Source organism: Podarcis raffonei, chromosome 2 (genome assembly GCF_027172205.1).
Source record: "Podarcis raffonei isolate rPodRaf1 chromosome 2, rPodRaf1.pri, whole genome shotgun sequence".
NCBI lineage: Eukaryota > Metazoa > Chordata > Lepidosauria > Squamata > Lacertidae > Podarcis > Podarcis raffonei.
The window spans coordinates 105,944,927-105,961,614 of record NC_070603.1 but is presented as its reverse complement, the minus strand read 5'-3'; the positions used below and the strand labels follow the sequence as shown (position 1 = coordinate 105,961,614).

The 16,688-nt window shown below is 49.6% G+C and overlaps 1 protein-coding gene across 1 annotated transcript in view; it reads left to right on the top strand.

Moving 5' to 3' along the window:
• The window catches only part of LAMB2 (laminin subunit beta 2), a 69,826-nt gene extending 57,564 nt beyond the window's left edge, over positions 1 to 12,262 (top strand). The window contains exons 30-33 of the mRNA XM_053378455.1: positions 1,439 to 1,580; positions 5,102 to 5,278; positions 8,255 to 8,414; positions 11,652 to 12,262. Coding sequence (XP_053234430.1) covers positions 1,439 to 1,580; positions 5,102 to 5,278; positions 8,255 to 8,414; positions 11,652 to 11,788 — 616 coding nt within the window. The 3' untranslated portion in view covers positions 11,789 to 12,262. The remainder of the gene's footprint in view (positions 1 to 1,438; positions 1,581 to 5,101; positions 5,279 to 8,254; positions 8,415 to 11,651) is intronic.
• Positions 12,263 to 16,688: the final 4,426 nt, after the last annotated feature.

The following is a 16,688-nucleotide window of genomic DNA, read 5'->3' as shown; positions in this document are numbered from 1 at the left end:
ACTGCGTGCATATCAGATACTGCTAGAAACATGATTGTATGGTGATGAGAGGCCCTTCTACAGTACTGCCCTTTTGTGTGGCTGTGTTACAGGAGCTGAACAGAGTACAAGGGTGGGGCGGTCACTGTTTGGGCTAGTTTGCCATCTAGGCTCAAATACAGGAATGGTTTAGATGCAAGGAGGGCCAAACTCTCACTGATGTTTGGAAACATGGAGGCAGCTGTACAATTAGCCTTTCAAAAGCGGCGTAGTACAGTGGTACCTCGGGTTAAATATGCTTCAGGTTACAGACGCTTCAGGTTACAGACCCTGCTAACCCAGAAATAGTACCTCGGGTTAAGAACTTTGCTTCAAGATGAGAACATAAATCGTTCAGCAGCGGCACAACAGCAGCAGCGGGAGGCCCCATTAGCTAAAGCAGTGCTTCAGGTTAAGAACAGCTTTAGGTTAAGAACGGACCTCCAGAACAAATTAAGTTCTTAGAAGAAGAAGAAGAAGAAGAAGAAGAGTTTGGATTTGATATCCCGCCTTTCACTCCCCTTCAGGAGTCTCAAAGCGGCTAACATTCTCCTTTCCCTTCCTCCCCCACAACAAACACTCTGTGAGGTGATTGAGGCTGAGAGAATTCAAAGAAGTGTGACTGGCCCAAGGTCACCCAGCAGCTGCATGTGGAGGAGCGGGGACGCGAACCCGGTTCCCCAGATTACGAGACTACCACTCTTAACCACTGCACCACACTGGCTCTTAACCCGAGGTACCACTGTACAAAACAAATTAACTATGCAGCGCTAAAAACCGAACAGCAGGTCAAAATGGCAAAACTGACCAGAAAGCTCAGGAACCAAGAAGACCAAAACTTTAATAAAGAACAGGGGAAATTTACAATTTACTTGAGAGACCACTATAAGCAGATGAAACCATTAGCAGGATTGCAATAACAATTGTAATGTAGAAATTTACTATGGACAAAACGGAGAGACGTAAAACTTGGATGATGAAATAATATGCATTTGAAAAGGTTGCTAATAGGACCTTTGGAGGGGAAGGTGGGAAGTCTAGAGATATCTCTAAATATGGATATGTATTTGGCAATGTTATAACTCTACACTTGTAAAATCAACTAAAAAATTATTTCAAAAATAAAAAATAAAAACCGAACAGTGGGGAGCACAAATAGTCAGCACAAAAACGTTCAGGGAGAAGCTAAATCAACCAGATTCGTTTTCAGGGCTCTCTTTCATCCAGAGAGAGGGCTTGGCACAGATCTTGGAATGGGGAGGGAGGTAAACTACACCTGTACACAGAGATCCCACCTAGCGAATGGCTGTCCCTAGATCTATTACTCCCATGGATTTGTCATCCTGGCCATCGCAGCAGTGGGGATGCTAGTGCACATAGCTCTGGGCTCACACTTGCCACATGTTCTTCCCGTCTCCAGCGCTCGAGCAGAGAGCGTAAAGACTGCAGCCGAAGCAGTGAAGAAGGCTCTGGACGACGCCAAACGGGCTCAAAGCGCCGCCGAGAAAGCCATCCGCAACGCAGCCAGCGACATCTACAACACCGAGACTGTCGTGAATAGGGTAAGCCCCGTCACTGTGCACAGCCCTCCCCTGATAGTGTACAATAATTGAACATTGAGAAGGACTTGGAACGTAATTAGGTAAAGGTAAAGGACCCCTGACAGTTAAGTCCAGTCGTGGACGACTCTGGGGTTGTGGCGCTCATCTCGCTTTACAGGCCAAGGGAGCTGGCGTTTGTCCGCAGACAGTTTCCAGGTCATGTGGCCAGCATGACTAAAAACCAGCAAAACCAGAGCAGCTCACAGAAACGCCATTTACCTTCCCGCCGGAGTGGTACCTATTTATCTACTTGCACTTTGACGTGCTTTCGAACTGCTAGGTGGGCAGGAGCAGGGACTGAGCAACGGGAGCTCACCCCGTCGCAGGGATTCAAACCACCGACCTTCTGATTGGCAAGTCCTAGGCTCTGTGGTTTGGACCACAGCGCCACCCATGTCCCCTGGAACATAATTAGCTGCCCTTATACCCAGTCAGACCCTAGACAGTTTGGGATCAAGCTCTGCCATCTCACTGCTCACCCCTCATTCTGGATCGTTTATATGAGCCAAGTTGAAAAGCACAGGTCCCAATAGTGACCTACTTCTCTCCATTCGGAGAACTGCCCTTTCATTCTTACTCTTTGCTTCCTGCAACTTAACCAATTCCTGATCCACAAGAGGACTTCTCCTCTTATTCCTTGACTGCCGCGCTTACTCAGGAGTCTTTGGTGAGGTACTTTGCTGAAAGCTTTTTGAAAAACCAAGTCCAAAGAAGCAAGGACACTGACAAACTGGAACGTGTCCAGAGGAGGGCAACCAAAATGGTCAAAGGCCTGGAAAGGATGCCTTATGAGGAACGGCTAAGGGAGCTGGGCATGTTTAGCCTGGAGAAGAGGAAGTTAAGGGGTGATATGATAGCCATGTTCAAATATATACAGTTGTGCCTCGCAAGACGAAATTAATTCGTTCCGCAAGTTTTTTCTTCTTGCGAGTTTTTCGTCTTGCGAAGCACGGTTTCCCATAGGAATGCATTGAAAATCAATCAATGCATTCCTATGGAAACCGCCTTCAGACCAGGTCCGGGGACAGTCTGTCCCCCGACCTCTTCTGAAGGCTGGGGGGGGGGGACAAGGGCTTTTCTTCCCACCGCCAGCCTTCAGAAGGCTGGCGGTGGGAAGAAAAGCCCTTCTCCCCACCTCCCACCCCGCAAGCTCCGGGGACAGGAGGGCTTTCCTCCCGACCGCCAGCATTTTAAAAGCCCCCAGGACAGCGGAGACTTCTCTGCTGTCCCGGGGGCTTTTAAAATGCTGGGGGTCGGCAGTGAAGACTTCGCTGCCGCCCGCCAGCATTTTAAGATCGCCCCGGGACAGCGGAGAAGTCTCCGCTGTCCCGGGAAGGCAGGCGGGGGGGAGCAAAGACTTTTGCCCCCCGCCGGCCTTCAGAAGAGGTCCAGGACCTCTTCTGAAGGCCGGCGGTGGGCGAAAGTCTTTGCTCCCGATCGCCAGCATTTTAAAAGCGGTCCGGGATAGCGGGAAAGCGCAGCGCTTCCCTGCTATCCCGGACCGCTTTTAAAATGCTGGCGGTGGGGAGGAAAGCCTTTCGGCCCCCGCCGGCCTTCTTGGACCTCTTCTGAAGGCCGGAGGGGGGCAAAAGGCTTTGCTCCCCACCGCCAGCATTTAAAAGAGGTCCCCAGAGATTTCCCTATGGGCTTTCTTCTTGCGAAGCAAGCCCATAGGGAAATTCGTCTTGCGGAACGACTCAAAAACGGAAAACTCTTTCGTCTTGCGAGTTTTTCGTTTTGCGAGGCGTTCGTCTTGCGAGGCACCACTGTAAAAGGATGTCATATAGAGGAGGGAGAAAGGTTGTTTTCTGCTGCTCCAGAGAAGCGGACACGGAGCAATGGATCCAAACTACAAGAAAGAAGATTCCACCTAAACATTAGGAAGAACTTCCTGACAGTAAGAGCTGTTCGACAGTGGAATTTGCTGCCAAGGAGTGTGGTGGAGTCTCCTTCTTTGGAGGTCTTTAAGCAGAGGCTTGACAACCATATGTCAGGAGTGCTCTGATGGTGTTTTCTGCTTGGCAGGGGGTTGGACTCGATGGCCCTTGTGGTCTATTCCAACTCTATGATTCTATGATTCTATGATTCTAAGGTGAGTAGCACCCTGGATAGCTCCAAGAAGCAACAAGGCTGAGTGCTTGTCTGCATTTCTAGAAAGCACTGGTCCGAGTGCTTTTTCCACTTGACCCACTTTTTCTAGGCATGGAACCAAGCAGTCCCCCCCCCCATTTTTTAAATTAGTTTTCACACTTATCACATAAAAGAGAAAAACAAGAAAAAAGAAAAACATTACAATACACAAAAAACAAAGAAAAACACATAAAAATGAATTTTAACTTCCAAATCCTAGTTTCATTACATTGACTTCCTCGAATCCCCTCTAACTGAATTTCATTATATCACCTATTTAGCAGTTCTCCAAATTCATATTTCTAATAATATTAACTTCTTTCATTTACTAACTTCTTCTCCCTTATTAATATTCTAATCCTTAATATTTATTAATAACATATTCATATTCTACCCTTAAGCCTAATTATTACTTCCAAGAAATTTCTCTTTATCTTATATTACAATATTTAGTCAAATATTCTTTAAAATTCTTCCAATCCTCGTGTCTCCTCTTCTTTCTGGTCGCGGATTCTTCCAGTCAGGTCGGCCAGCTCCAAAAAGTCCATCATCTTCATCTGCCATTCTTCTATTGTTGGTATCTCTTGTGATTTCCAATTTTTGGCTAATAAAAGTCTTGCTGCTGTAGTGGCATACAAAAACAGTCTAACATCTTTTTTGGGCAATTCCCATCCTATTATTCCAAGTAGAAAGGCTTCTGGTTTTTTAATAAATGTATTTTTCAACATTTTTTTCTCAACTCGTTATATATCTATTCCCAGAAGTCTTTCACTTTAGGACACGTCCACCACATATGATAGAAAGTACCTTCTTTTTCTTTACATTTCCAACATAAATTATCATTTGTATGATTGTTGTTGTTTAGTCGTTCAGTCGTGTCCAACTCTTCGTGACCTCTGGCAGTAGAAGAGAAGAGTTTGGATTTGATATCCCGCTTTATCACTACCCTAAGGAGTCTCAAAGTGGCAAACAATCTCCTTTCCCTTCCTCTCCCACAACACTCACTCTGTGAGGTGAGTGAGGCTGAGAGACTTCACAGAAGTGTGACTGGCCCAAGGTCACCCAGCAGCTGCATGTGGAGGAGCGGGGAATCGAACCCAGTTCACCAGATTACGAGTCCACCGCTCTTAGCCACTACACCACACTGGCTTGAACTTCCAAAGATGGAGGGGCACCAGAGGCTGGTTCAGGGGGCATCAGAGGCTGGTCCATGATGCCCTCTACATCCCCTGAGTCGTAACATCTCCTCAGTGAGGTCAGCGCTCTTGTGTAGGATGGGGGAGACCCTCCCACAACGGTGAGATGCAGCAGACCTTCTCCAGCTTCCCATCTTGCCTCCCTTCTCCCTTCAGATCCAGCAGCAGACCGCAAGCGCCGAAGGTCAGCTGGCTGAAGCCATGGAGCGCGTGAGTCACCTTGACAAGCAGGTGGATGCGCTCAAGGTGAAACGGGCCAACAACAGCCTGGCCGCCACGCGAGCTGAGGAGACAGCCAGCGCTGCCAGGGACCGAGCTGGCGAAGCCGAACAGGTACGTGAGGATGGGCTTGAGAAGGTCCAGGAGTCTGGCAAAGATGGATAAGCAGCTGTCTTCTGGGTTAGAACTGAGAGGGCAGGTGAAGGAAGCATCCCTGCTGCATTGTGTACACACAGGGTGCGAATGGGTGGCTGCCCACGCAGCAGGGTAAGTTTGAGTTTCATTTCATTTTGGAAGGTTTTCTACCATGTTTTTCGTCATAGAAGCGCCAGGCAGCTTGCAGTGAATAATGCAAAACAAGTATTTCTTGTGCAAATTGGTACTTGGAAATGCTTAATATTCTGTAGCTGCTACTTCATGTATCCTCTTCGCCTTGTAATTTTGGTGACGCTGCTGCCCACTCCATTTGCTTTTTCATTTGTTTGGCTCCAGGAATTCAGTCTTGCCAGTTTCATCCTAATGTCTTAAAAAGGTAAAGGGACCCCTGACCATTAGGTCCAGTCATGACCGACTCTGTTTACTGGCCGAGGGAGCCAGCGTACAGCTTCTGGGTCATGTAGCCAGCATGACTAAGCCGCTTCTGGCGAACCAGAGCAGCACACGGAAACGCTGTTTACGTTCCCGCTGGAGGGGTACCTATTTATCTATTTGTACTTTGACGTGCTTTAGCACTGCTAGGTTGGCAGGAGCAGGGACTGGGCAATGGGAGCTCACCCCGTCGCGGGGATTCGAACCTCCGACCTTCTGATGTCTTATAGGTCTTATAATAATAATAATGTCTTATTAGAAACTACCAAGTGTGCCAACAAACTCCCGTTGCTATAATACTGAGCTGCAGCACACAACTGAAATGTGTTTCCTCCAACGAGCCCAGCCTCACCCCCAGAATATCTTCTCCCCGCTTCACCTAACAGGGTTGTTAGGAGGAAAGCTAAGGCTGAGAGATGGTGACTGGCTGTCAGTTTCTCTGGGTGTTTGTGATTCCTGCTAAATTACTCAGAGGGTGAAATTGACTGACTGTTCGGAGGCAATCACACAAATGAAGATGGCGTCAGAGATGCTCCTTCACCCAAATGCTCTGCCAACCACCGTGGCCAAGAGGCAGCTGTGCCTTAAGGGGGACGTCCGCCCGCTTTTCGAGACTGCAGGCATGTTACGTAAAACAGGTGGGAAATAATCCTTACCTGTCAGAAAAGCATCAGAGGAGATTTTGCCTGTGTCTCTCCCGTCACGTCTATCTTTTGGTATATTGGCAGTTTGTTTATTTTGATTGTTAAGATATCAATTAATATTTTTTTTAAAGAAGAAAAAATAAACAGTGGGATTCAACTTCCCCATCAGTGGAAGGCTTGTGCAACAAGGTTCTAGCTCCTCACCCCACCCCTCTAATTGGCTTGGGGGCCTGGGTGCTCAGAGAACCCATGGAACAGCATGTGGGGCAGTGGGCGGCGGATCTTTCCACCTGACAAGCTGAAATGCTTGCCCTGATGGAACGGTCACCTTAGTGCAACATTGATTGCCTCCCAAGGCTGTGTGGCTAGGTACCTGCTGAAGCCTCTGGCAGATAGAGTCAGGCTGATAGCCTCCTGTCTTCCTTCAGTCACCAGACCCTGTCAGTTTCACGTCTCTATGTGTTCCTTTGGAATCAGGAAGTTGGGAGGCACCTAAAAGGCCAACCCCAAAATCCAAGAACTAGGACTGACCACCCCTTAGTTCCTGTTTTGGACCCATCCATGCAGTCTAGCTCCATAATGTGCCACAAGCAGAGGTGTGGGACCTTGAGAGAAAATAGCTGATGATGATTCCAAGAATTACAAGAATTGGGAGGGGAGAGCATGGCACCCTGTTTCTTACAGTGCTCAACCAGATGGCACAAACAGGACCTGAGGGCACAACCCTTGGGAGGTAGCGAAAAGCAACAACTCCACCATCACTGGCCGCTCTCATCTATGATGGCACTCCTTCCTGGCCTCATTTACAAGATTTTAGAATTCTTAGCTCCTCAAGGCAGCGACTTGTCCCCTTGCACCCTGAAAAGTACTATACACATTGATGTTGCTGTTGAATGAGTGAATGAAAATTGGGCTCAGCAAGATGATTGGCATGAACAAAACTCATTGTGCTGGTCCTGGGGGCTAACTGAGAGGCGAGGTCCGAGTCCAGTCCGAGGTCGATGGTGCAGTATGGAGGCTGACCATCAAAGCTATAGCTGGGTCCAAGGCAGGGAGTCGGGTGAGGTCAGGAACTCTGGCAGAAGAGCAGGACAGGGTGCAGGCGGGAACAGGCTACCAACAATGTTGCTCCCGCAACCTGGGACTGGGGCTGGCTGGCTTTTATCTGCCCCGAGGCATAGGGCGGCCCCGGTCCACAGGTGACTCGCCTCTCCTGGCCTGGAGGTGAGCACTCCTCCTGCGGTAACTTAGTTCCCTCCGCCTCTCTGCCCTGAGCCTCTGCAGCTCAGGAGAGGCTGGAGGGTTACCGGACCCAGAGGCATCCTCAGCTTCCCCTGACGGGGCTGAGAGTGGAGCACCTGCAGGCAATGGGTCCTCCATTCCCTCAGGAGCCAGAGCAGACTCAGCTGGTGCCTGCACCTGAGGATCCAACACAGGTGAGGGCCCTTCAGGCTCAGGCCCCAGCTCCGGCTCAGCTGGTTCTGGAGGCGGGGACTCCTGTGCAGGCTGGGATTCCTCAGGTTCAGCCTCTGAGTCCGAATCCCAGGCCATCACACTCATCCACTAAGTCAGGGACCAGCCTGTCCAGATATTGTTTGGACTCCAATACCCTATTAGCCCCAGTGAGCATGGCCACCAGTCAGGAGTGGTGGGGCTTGTAGCCTGACAACATCTGGAGGGCCACACAGGTTCCCCCCACCCCTGCACTAAAGTCCTTCCAGAGGAGGCCCATTTCCTGCCTTTTCTTCCTGCCATCTTCCTTGGCAACGCTCCAGAGGTGGTGGGAAGCATAACGCTGCTGCACCGAGGCCTGCAGTTCCTGCTCACCGCTTGCCCCTTATTTCCCGCTGCATCTCAGTTGCTGGACGGGACGCTGGGTGACCAGTACCGCACCATGAAGGACCTAGTGGAACGCAAGGCCCAGCACGTGGTCCGGGCCCGGCAGAAAGCAGAGCGCCTACGGGACGAAGCCAAGGGCCTGCTGCGCGACGCGCATGACAAGCTGCAGCGGCTGAGCGGTAAGTGCCCGGGAGAAGGGGGGGAATATATTCTCTGGGGTGGTGTGTGACATTTCTGTCCCCACCCATAAACTGGGTTTCACACAATTCTGTGCCTTCTGGACAGTAAACTGTGCAGATTATTATTATTATTATTTTTTATTATTATTATTATTATTATTATTATTATTATTATTATTATTATTATGGTACCTCCGTTACATACGCTTCAGGTTACAGACTCCACTAGCCCAGAAATAGTGCTTCAGGTTAAGAACTTTGCTTCAGGATAAGAACAGAAATCGTGCTCCGGCGGCACAGCAGCAGCAGGAGGCCCCATTAGCTAAAGTGATGCTTCAGGTTAAGAACAGTTTCCGGAACGAATTAAGTACTTAACCTGAGGTACCACTGTATTATTATTACGACCCTGCCCATCTGGTTGGGTTTCCCCAGCCACTCTGGATGGCTCCCAACAGAATATTAATATTAATAATAATAATAATAATAATAATGTGACAAAACATCTAACATTAAAAGCTTCCCTAAACAGGGCTGCCTTCAGATGTTTTCTGAAAGTCATACAGTTGTTTATTTCCTGCAATCTGATGGGGTGGCACTGCACAGAGCGGGCGCCACTACCGAGAAGGCCCTCTGCCTGGTTCCCTGTAACCTCACTCCTCACATTGAGGGAACCGCCAGAAGGCCCTGGGCGCTGGACCTCAGTGCCTGGGCAGAACAATGGGGGTGGAGACGCTTCTTCAGGTATACTGGGCCAAGGCCACATGAACTTGTTTCATTTGGTTTGTACGCCGCTTCCAAAATCTAGGTTTCCAAAGATTCTCTCCATCACCATCACACACAAATAGACTGAGGTGATGGAACCAGGGAAAGGAAGACCTTAAATTTTGAGAGCAGGCAGGAGAAGGACAGGGAGCTACATGAGATGCCGAAGCTGCTCTTTTGATTGTGGGAAGCCCTGCCCAGCCCTGCCTTTTGGTGTCTTCAGTTTGCTTATTTAACATATTTTTCACTCTATAAGACACACCAGACCACAAGACACACCTAGTTTTGAAGGAGGAAAACAAGAAAAAAAATATTCTGAATCCCAGAAGCCAGAACAGCAAGAGGGATCACTGTGCAGTGAAAGAAGCAATCCCTCTTGCTGTTCTGGCTTCTGGGATAGCTGCGCAGCCTGCATTCGCTCCATAAGACTCACACACATTTCCCCTTACTTTTTAGGAGGGAAAAAGTGAGTCTTATAGAGCAAAAAATACGGTACTTATTTTATGTATGCATAAATTTCCATACTGCTAAACCAAGAAGGGGGCGGAGAGATCTTCTCAAAGCAGTGTGCATAAAATCAAAATTAAAAACCTATAAAGACAAAGCTCGGAATAACATAAAACTGAGTCACGTGGCAGGGCAAGGTTATATAAATAAAAATGTTCTAAACTGGAAGCTGAAAACTAAACACTGATGTTGCCTGCCTAATATACAGAGAATTCCACAATACAAGTGGAATTTCATTAGGCTGCCCACGCGTTTCCATCTCTGTTGTTGCATTGTGGAGGATAGAACCGTAAAGAGCCATTTCAGTTTAGAAAGCTGATAAATCCCCCAAAGATCCCATTCTGTGACACAGGACACGCTTGGATAGAAAACCTGCGAACAGGCAGAACACAGCAAGTCCTGGATGTGGCAGCTAGACTAGTGACTGGGAGTGGCCGCCGGGACCACATAACACTGGTCCTGAGACATCTGCATTGGCTCCCAGTACATTTCCAAGCACAATTCAAAGTGTTGGTGCTGACCTTTAAAGCCCTAAACGGCCTCGGCCCAGTATACCTGAAGGAGCGTCTCCACCCCCATCGTTCAGCCCGGACACTGAGATCCAGCGCCGAGGGCCTTCTGGCGGTTCCCTCATTGCAAGAAGCGAGGTTACAGGGAAACAGGCAGAGGGCCTTCTCGGCAGTGGCGCCTGCCATGTGGAACGCCCTCCCATCAGATGGGAAGGAAATAAGCAGCTATCTTCTTTTAAAAAGACATCTGAAGGCAGCCCTGTTTAGGGAAGTTTTTAATATTTAATGCTGTATTGTTTTTAACACTTGATTGGAAGCCGCCCAGAGTGGCTGGGGAATCTCAGCCAGATGGGTGGGGTATAAATAATAAATTATTATTATTATGTTGCAGGAGAGAGGAGATTTGGGTAAGCAGAAAGGGACAGCTGAGGAAGAATGGGAGTCTAGACTCTTGCGGGAAGCGGGGCCCTTCCTGTAGAAGTAAGATATTAGGAGGGGAAGGGCAGAGCTGTGGGCAATCCCCATGTCAGACACAAGCATCTTGTGCAGGATTCAGCATCCTGGGAATCTCAGCACTGCAAGGGGACTTGGAATTGTTGCTTTTCTCTTCCTAAAACAGCAGGAGGTGCCCTGCCCTAGCTCATGCTACCTTCTTGGCAAATGCCATCCTCCGGCAAAGCCAGACAGCTTGCCCGGGATCTATAGATCACGGCAGCCAAGCCTCAGACCCAGCACACACACGCTCCTTAATCCACCCTCTCCATGGCTCTCTGGGCACTTTGAGTTTCCAGTGGGGAGGCTGACACAAACATTCTTGATGGAGGGTGGCGGGGAAACCTCTTGCCCAAAGGGGCACATGTCTTTACTGCGTCTACATGCCTCTACTCATTATGTCACCCTCTCTGCATAAAGGGTAAAATATACTCGGAGTCGAGAGTGGATTTCATGCTCTTTATTCAGCTCATAGTGTGAGGAGGAATGGAAGTTCCCCCAGAATGTCTGCCTTATATACATTATTTACACAATGGGCCCCACGTGATTGGGTAATTCCAGGATTCTCCTGCAGGCCAATCAGGTTGCGGATTCCCTTCCACCTGGAGCTGGATTGGGTGGCTCCTGTGGACCAATCAGACTGCTGCATTCTGGATCCTATTGTTCTAGGACCAATCAGACTGCTGCATTTTGGATCCTATTTACTCAGTACATAACAAAGGGCTTCCGCTTGCGCAACAGAACTTTCTCTACCCTCCCGTCCCAAATCTGTTCTGGGGATCTGGAGCGGATTTGCGGTTGGGGCAGGGAGCACACAAGTTGAGGCTGGCTGTGACCTCCTTGTCTGGAACTGCGACAGAGACACCAACGTGGAACTGTCCCTTCAGAGGCAGGTTTCAGGGAGGGGACGGTTTTAGCAGCCCACCTTTCCCTTTCCCTAATTCTCCTTCTCCCTGTCCCTATTCAGCGCTGGAAGAAACGTATGAAGAAAACGAGAGGCTGCTGCAGGAGAAAGCGGCCCAACTGGACGGGCTTGAGGCCAAGATGAGGGTCATCTTGGGAGACATCAATCAGCAGATCCAAATCTACAACACCTGCCAGTGATGCGCCGTGGTTCTCTCTCTCTCCCTCCCTCTCTCTCTCTCTCTCTCTCTCCCTCTCCCACTCCCATTTTGTAAGTCCTATTCACTGCTCCCAGGCATGTGTTTGAATAAGTCTTGGTTACCCCTGCCTAGATCTAGCTTAGTGCCCGGAGCACCGCTTCCTGTGGCTCTCCCTTGCCACCATTGCTTGACTCTCACATGGAAGCACAGCACTGCATACATCAAGGCTTCCTTAGGAAAATCCCTTCCCTGCCAACATCCGGCACGTAAGGAAGCACTCAAGCTGCCATAGCAGAATTTTCCCATTCTGGTTTTCTGCTGCTCTCTTGCTCAGACCAATAACAGAACAGGGGAAGGGTTGCCTAAAAGGAAGTTCAGGTGAGGCAGCTGCATTGCCATGCCTGTGTGTGATCTGCCCGAACCAAGGTGGCTTACACCTGTGTGTGAATAAAGGCCCAAAGGCTATTATTCTCTGTGCTGTGCTGTCTTATTTCTTCCTCTGCTCAAATCCTGGCTTGCCTTTCATAATTCACCCCAAAGTGTGTCTACACTTCTGTTTTGAACTGGAGCTGGCCCCTGGTGAAACTGATTTGGCATGATGTGAAATCTATATATAGCAGGGATGGGGAACCTGGGGCCCTCTGGACATTATCGGACTACAGTTCCCACCATCCTATTTGTACTCCACCCATCTGGCTGGGTTTCCCCAGCCGCTTAGGGCAGCTTCCAACAAAATATCAAAAATACAATAGAACATCAGCCATTAAAAACTTCCCTAAACAGGGCTGCCTTAAGATGTATTCTAAAAGCTAGATTACGGGACGCGGGTGGCGCTGTGGGTTAAACCACAGAGCCTAGGACTTGCCGATCAGAAGGTCGGCGGTTCGAATCCCCGCGATGGGATGAGCTCCTGTTGCTCGGTCCCTGCTCCTGCCAACCTAGCAGTTCAAAAGCATGTCAAAGTGCAAGTAGATAAATACCGTATTTTTCGCCCTATAGGACGCACTTTTTCCCCTCCAAAAATGAAGGGGAAATGTGTGTGCGTCCTATGGGGCGAATGCAGGCTTTCGCTGAAGCCTGGAGAGCGAGAGGGGTTGGTGCGCACCGACCCCTCTTGCTCTCCAGGCTTCAGGAGAGCCCCAGCGCCAGCCCCACAAGGTCAGGGGACAGAGGGAGGCGGAACGCCGCCATCCCGCTGTCTCCCGAAGTGGTTTGGAGGCTGACGGCGGGAACACCCCGCTGCCTGCCCCACAAGCTCTGGGGACAGCTGGGAGACGCAGCGCGTCTTTCTGCCGTCCCCGGACCTGATCTGAAAGCGGGCGGCGGGGAGAAGAGCGCTTCTCCCCGCTGCCTGCCCCACAAGCTCCGGGGACAGCTGGGAGATGCAGCGCGTCTTCCTGCTATCCCCGGACCTGATCTGAAGGCGGGCGGCGGGGAGAAGAGCGCTTCTCCCCGCTGCCTGCCCCACAAGCTCCGGGGACAGCTGGGAGACGCAGCGCGTCTTCCTGCTGTCCCTGGACCTGATCTGAAGGCGGGCGGCAGGGAGAAGAGCGCTTCTCCCCGCTGCCTGCCCCACAAGCTCCGGGGACAGCTGGGAGATGCAGCGCGTCTTCCCGCTGTCCCCGGACCTGGTCTGAAGGCGGGCTGCGGGGAGAAGAGCGCTTCTCCACGCTGCCGGCCCCACAAGCGCCTGGGGGGGGAAATAAATTTTTTCCCCTTTATTTCTCCCCAAAAAAACTTGATGCGTCCTATGGGCCGGTGCGTCCTATGGGGCGAAAAATACGGTAGGTACTGCTCCGGCGGGAAGGTAAACGGCGTTTCCGTGTGCTGCTCTGGTTCGCCAGAAGCGGCTTAGTCATGCTGGCCACATGACCCGGAAGCTGTACGCCAGCTCCCTCGGCCAATAAAGCGAGATGAGCACCGCAACCCCAGAGTCGGTCACGACTGGACCTAATGGTCAGGGGTCCCTTTACCTTTTAAAAGTTAGATTTATTTCCTTGACATCTGATGGGAGGGCGTTCCACAGGGTGGGTGCCACTACTGAGAAGGCCCTCTGCCTGGTTCCCTCACTTCTCGCAGTGAGGGAACCTCCAGAAGGCCCTCGGCGCTGGACCTCAGTGTCTGGGCTGGATGATGGGGGTCGAGACGCTCCTTCAGGTATACTAGACCGAAGCTGTTTAGGGCTTTAAAGGTCAGCACCAACACTTTGAATTGTGCTCGGAAACATACTGGAAGCTAATGTAGGTCTTTCAAGACCAGTGTTCTGTGGTCTCGGCTGATTGGAGTTGGAATTCAACAGGTTCCTCATCCCTGCTCTAGGTCTTGGATTCCCAGATGTGGTCATCAATGATGTTTGATGTGGCTACCGAATGAACACAGATGTGGGGTCAGACAAGTAGAAAAGAGGTGGAGCACAGAGACAGAAAAAGCATCAAGACAGCAACAGAAACCATAAGAATCTAAGAGGCTTCCTGAATGGCACTAGTTTCTTGGAAGCCCACAAGAAAGGTGTGAAGCCCATTACCATTGTTTGTCCCCAAGCTATTGGTACCTCAGGTTACATACGCTTCAGGTTACAGACTCCACTAACCCAGAAATAGTACCTCGGATTAAGAACTTTGCTTCAGGATGAGAACAGAGATCGTGCCCCGGCTGTGTGGCAGCAGCAGGAGGCCCCATTAGCTAAAGTGGTGCTTCAGGTTAAGAACAGTTTCAGGTTAAGAACAGACCTCTGGAACAAATTAAGTACTTAACCCGATGTACCACTGTATAGCAGTGTTCCTCAAACTTGGGCCCCCAGCTGTTGTTGGACTACAATTCCAATCATCCTTGATCATTGTTCTAGCTAGCTAAGGATGATGGGAGTTGCAGTCCAACAACTCTAAGCCACCCAGATTGTGGCCTTCACAATCATTGATGGAGATGGGAATGCTTGCATCGTGGAAACAAGGGTATGGGGTAATAGTGAGACAACTGTATACTCTCATGTTTCCATTATCATTGATCCTCCCCCTTTCTCTAAACATGAGTGGTGTTCATTGCACTGGTTTAAAAGGAAAAGTTGCAGTATCTCATGCTCATTGTGCAAAAGAGCTCATAGACCAGGGGGTGCCTTTGGTATCACCTCAATGCACTGCTTGCACATTGCACTGAAAATACTACTTTTCATAATGTTTACAGTGTTATAAGGGGACGCGGGTGGCGCTGTGGGTAAAAGCCTCAGCGCCTAGGGCTTGCCGATCGAAAGGTCGGCGGTTCGAATCCCCGTGGCGGGGTGCGCTCCCGCTGCTTGGTCCCAGCGCCTGCCAACCTAGCAGTTCGAAAGCACCCCCGGGTGCAAGTAGATAAATAGGGACCGCTTACCAGCGGGAAGGTAAACGGCGTTTCCGTGTGCGGCTGTGGCTCGCCAGAGCAGCGATGTCACGCTGGCCACGTGACCCGGAAGTGTCTGCGGACAGCGCTGGCCCCCAGCCTCTTGAGTGAGATGGGCGCACAACCCCAGAGTCTGTCAAGACTGGCCCGTACGGGCAGGGGTACCTTTACCTTTAAGGGGGGGAAATTGCTCCTTTTCCCTTATGGGGTACCCAAGAGCCCATATAGAGTCCTTTTTTAGGTTCTCTATCGGTAGGAGAAAATAACAGAGGCAAACCAGAAAATATTGAGAAGCGAAGCAGCTAGTAAGCCTGATCTTTATTAAAACTGTTGCAACAGTGCTCCCCCCACACGCAGGAGGCAGGAAGAGGACCCAGGACAAAGGTGTGCAAGCCCTTATATAGACTTTTGAACTGCCCACCCTGGAGCCCAAGACTGCCCCTCCATACATCATACATACATCACAGAAGAGAGGTAGCCCAAGACCACCACCCCAATACATCACACTTACATCAGAGAAGGGGTGGACTACAACAGAAATCTGAGTGCGTTGTTTTTATCCTGTCTGCCAGGTTACCTTATTGGATTACCTGGTCATCCTGGCCACTCTTTTGTTATGATAACTACTCAGTTCCTGAATCCAGATTACAGGCTCACCCTATTCATATCTTAAATGTGCCTTTGAGACAGGATTTGTGAGCAAAGAGACAATGGGGAGGTTCCCCATTTCCTTCGACCTTGCAGAGAAATATTTGAGGTCATTTGGGAGAGACAAAATGGTTTTAGGACTTTTTTCTGTGGGGTTTCAGACATGTGGTTTATACATTATATATATACACACATAACCTTAAAATTCTTATAACAACAGTGTCACCCCCCCACACACACACAAAAGACACCCTCTAATTCTTTAGTCCAGCTCATGCAATGATTTAGCACAAACATAAAAGTTTTTAGTGTTTCATTCTGTAATTATCTCCAGTCTAGCTGAATAACAACCATAATAAACCCTCCTATATAATGGTTTTAACAATTTTTGAAAAACCATATTGACAGTTTTTAGAGCTTCACCATACAAATGAGGCAATCTTTTTCTAGGCTGGATGCATCTGAGGAGAATAATGGAGCAGTGTAACTTGTTTTTCCAGGGTCCTCCAGATGTCTTGGACTACAGTTCCTGGCATTCCCTGCCAACATTGCCGAAGGCCAGGAATGATGGGAATTGTAGTCCACAATCTAGAGGTTGGGGGCACCTAATGCAACTGCATTAAATTTAGGATTTCCTCTGGGGCAACTCTGCACTATGAGTACAGTGGTACCTCAGGTTACATATGTTTCAGGTTACATACGCTTCAGGTAACAGACTCCGCTAACCCAGAAATAGTGCTTCAGGTTAAGAACGTTGCTTCAGGATGAGAACAGAAATCATGCTCTGGCGGCATGGCAGCAGCAGGAAGCCCCATTAGCTAAAGTGGTGCTTCAGGTTAAGAACAGTTTCAGGTTAAGAACGGACCTCCGGAACGAATTAA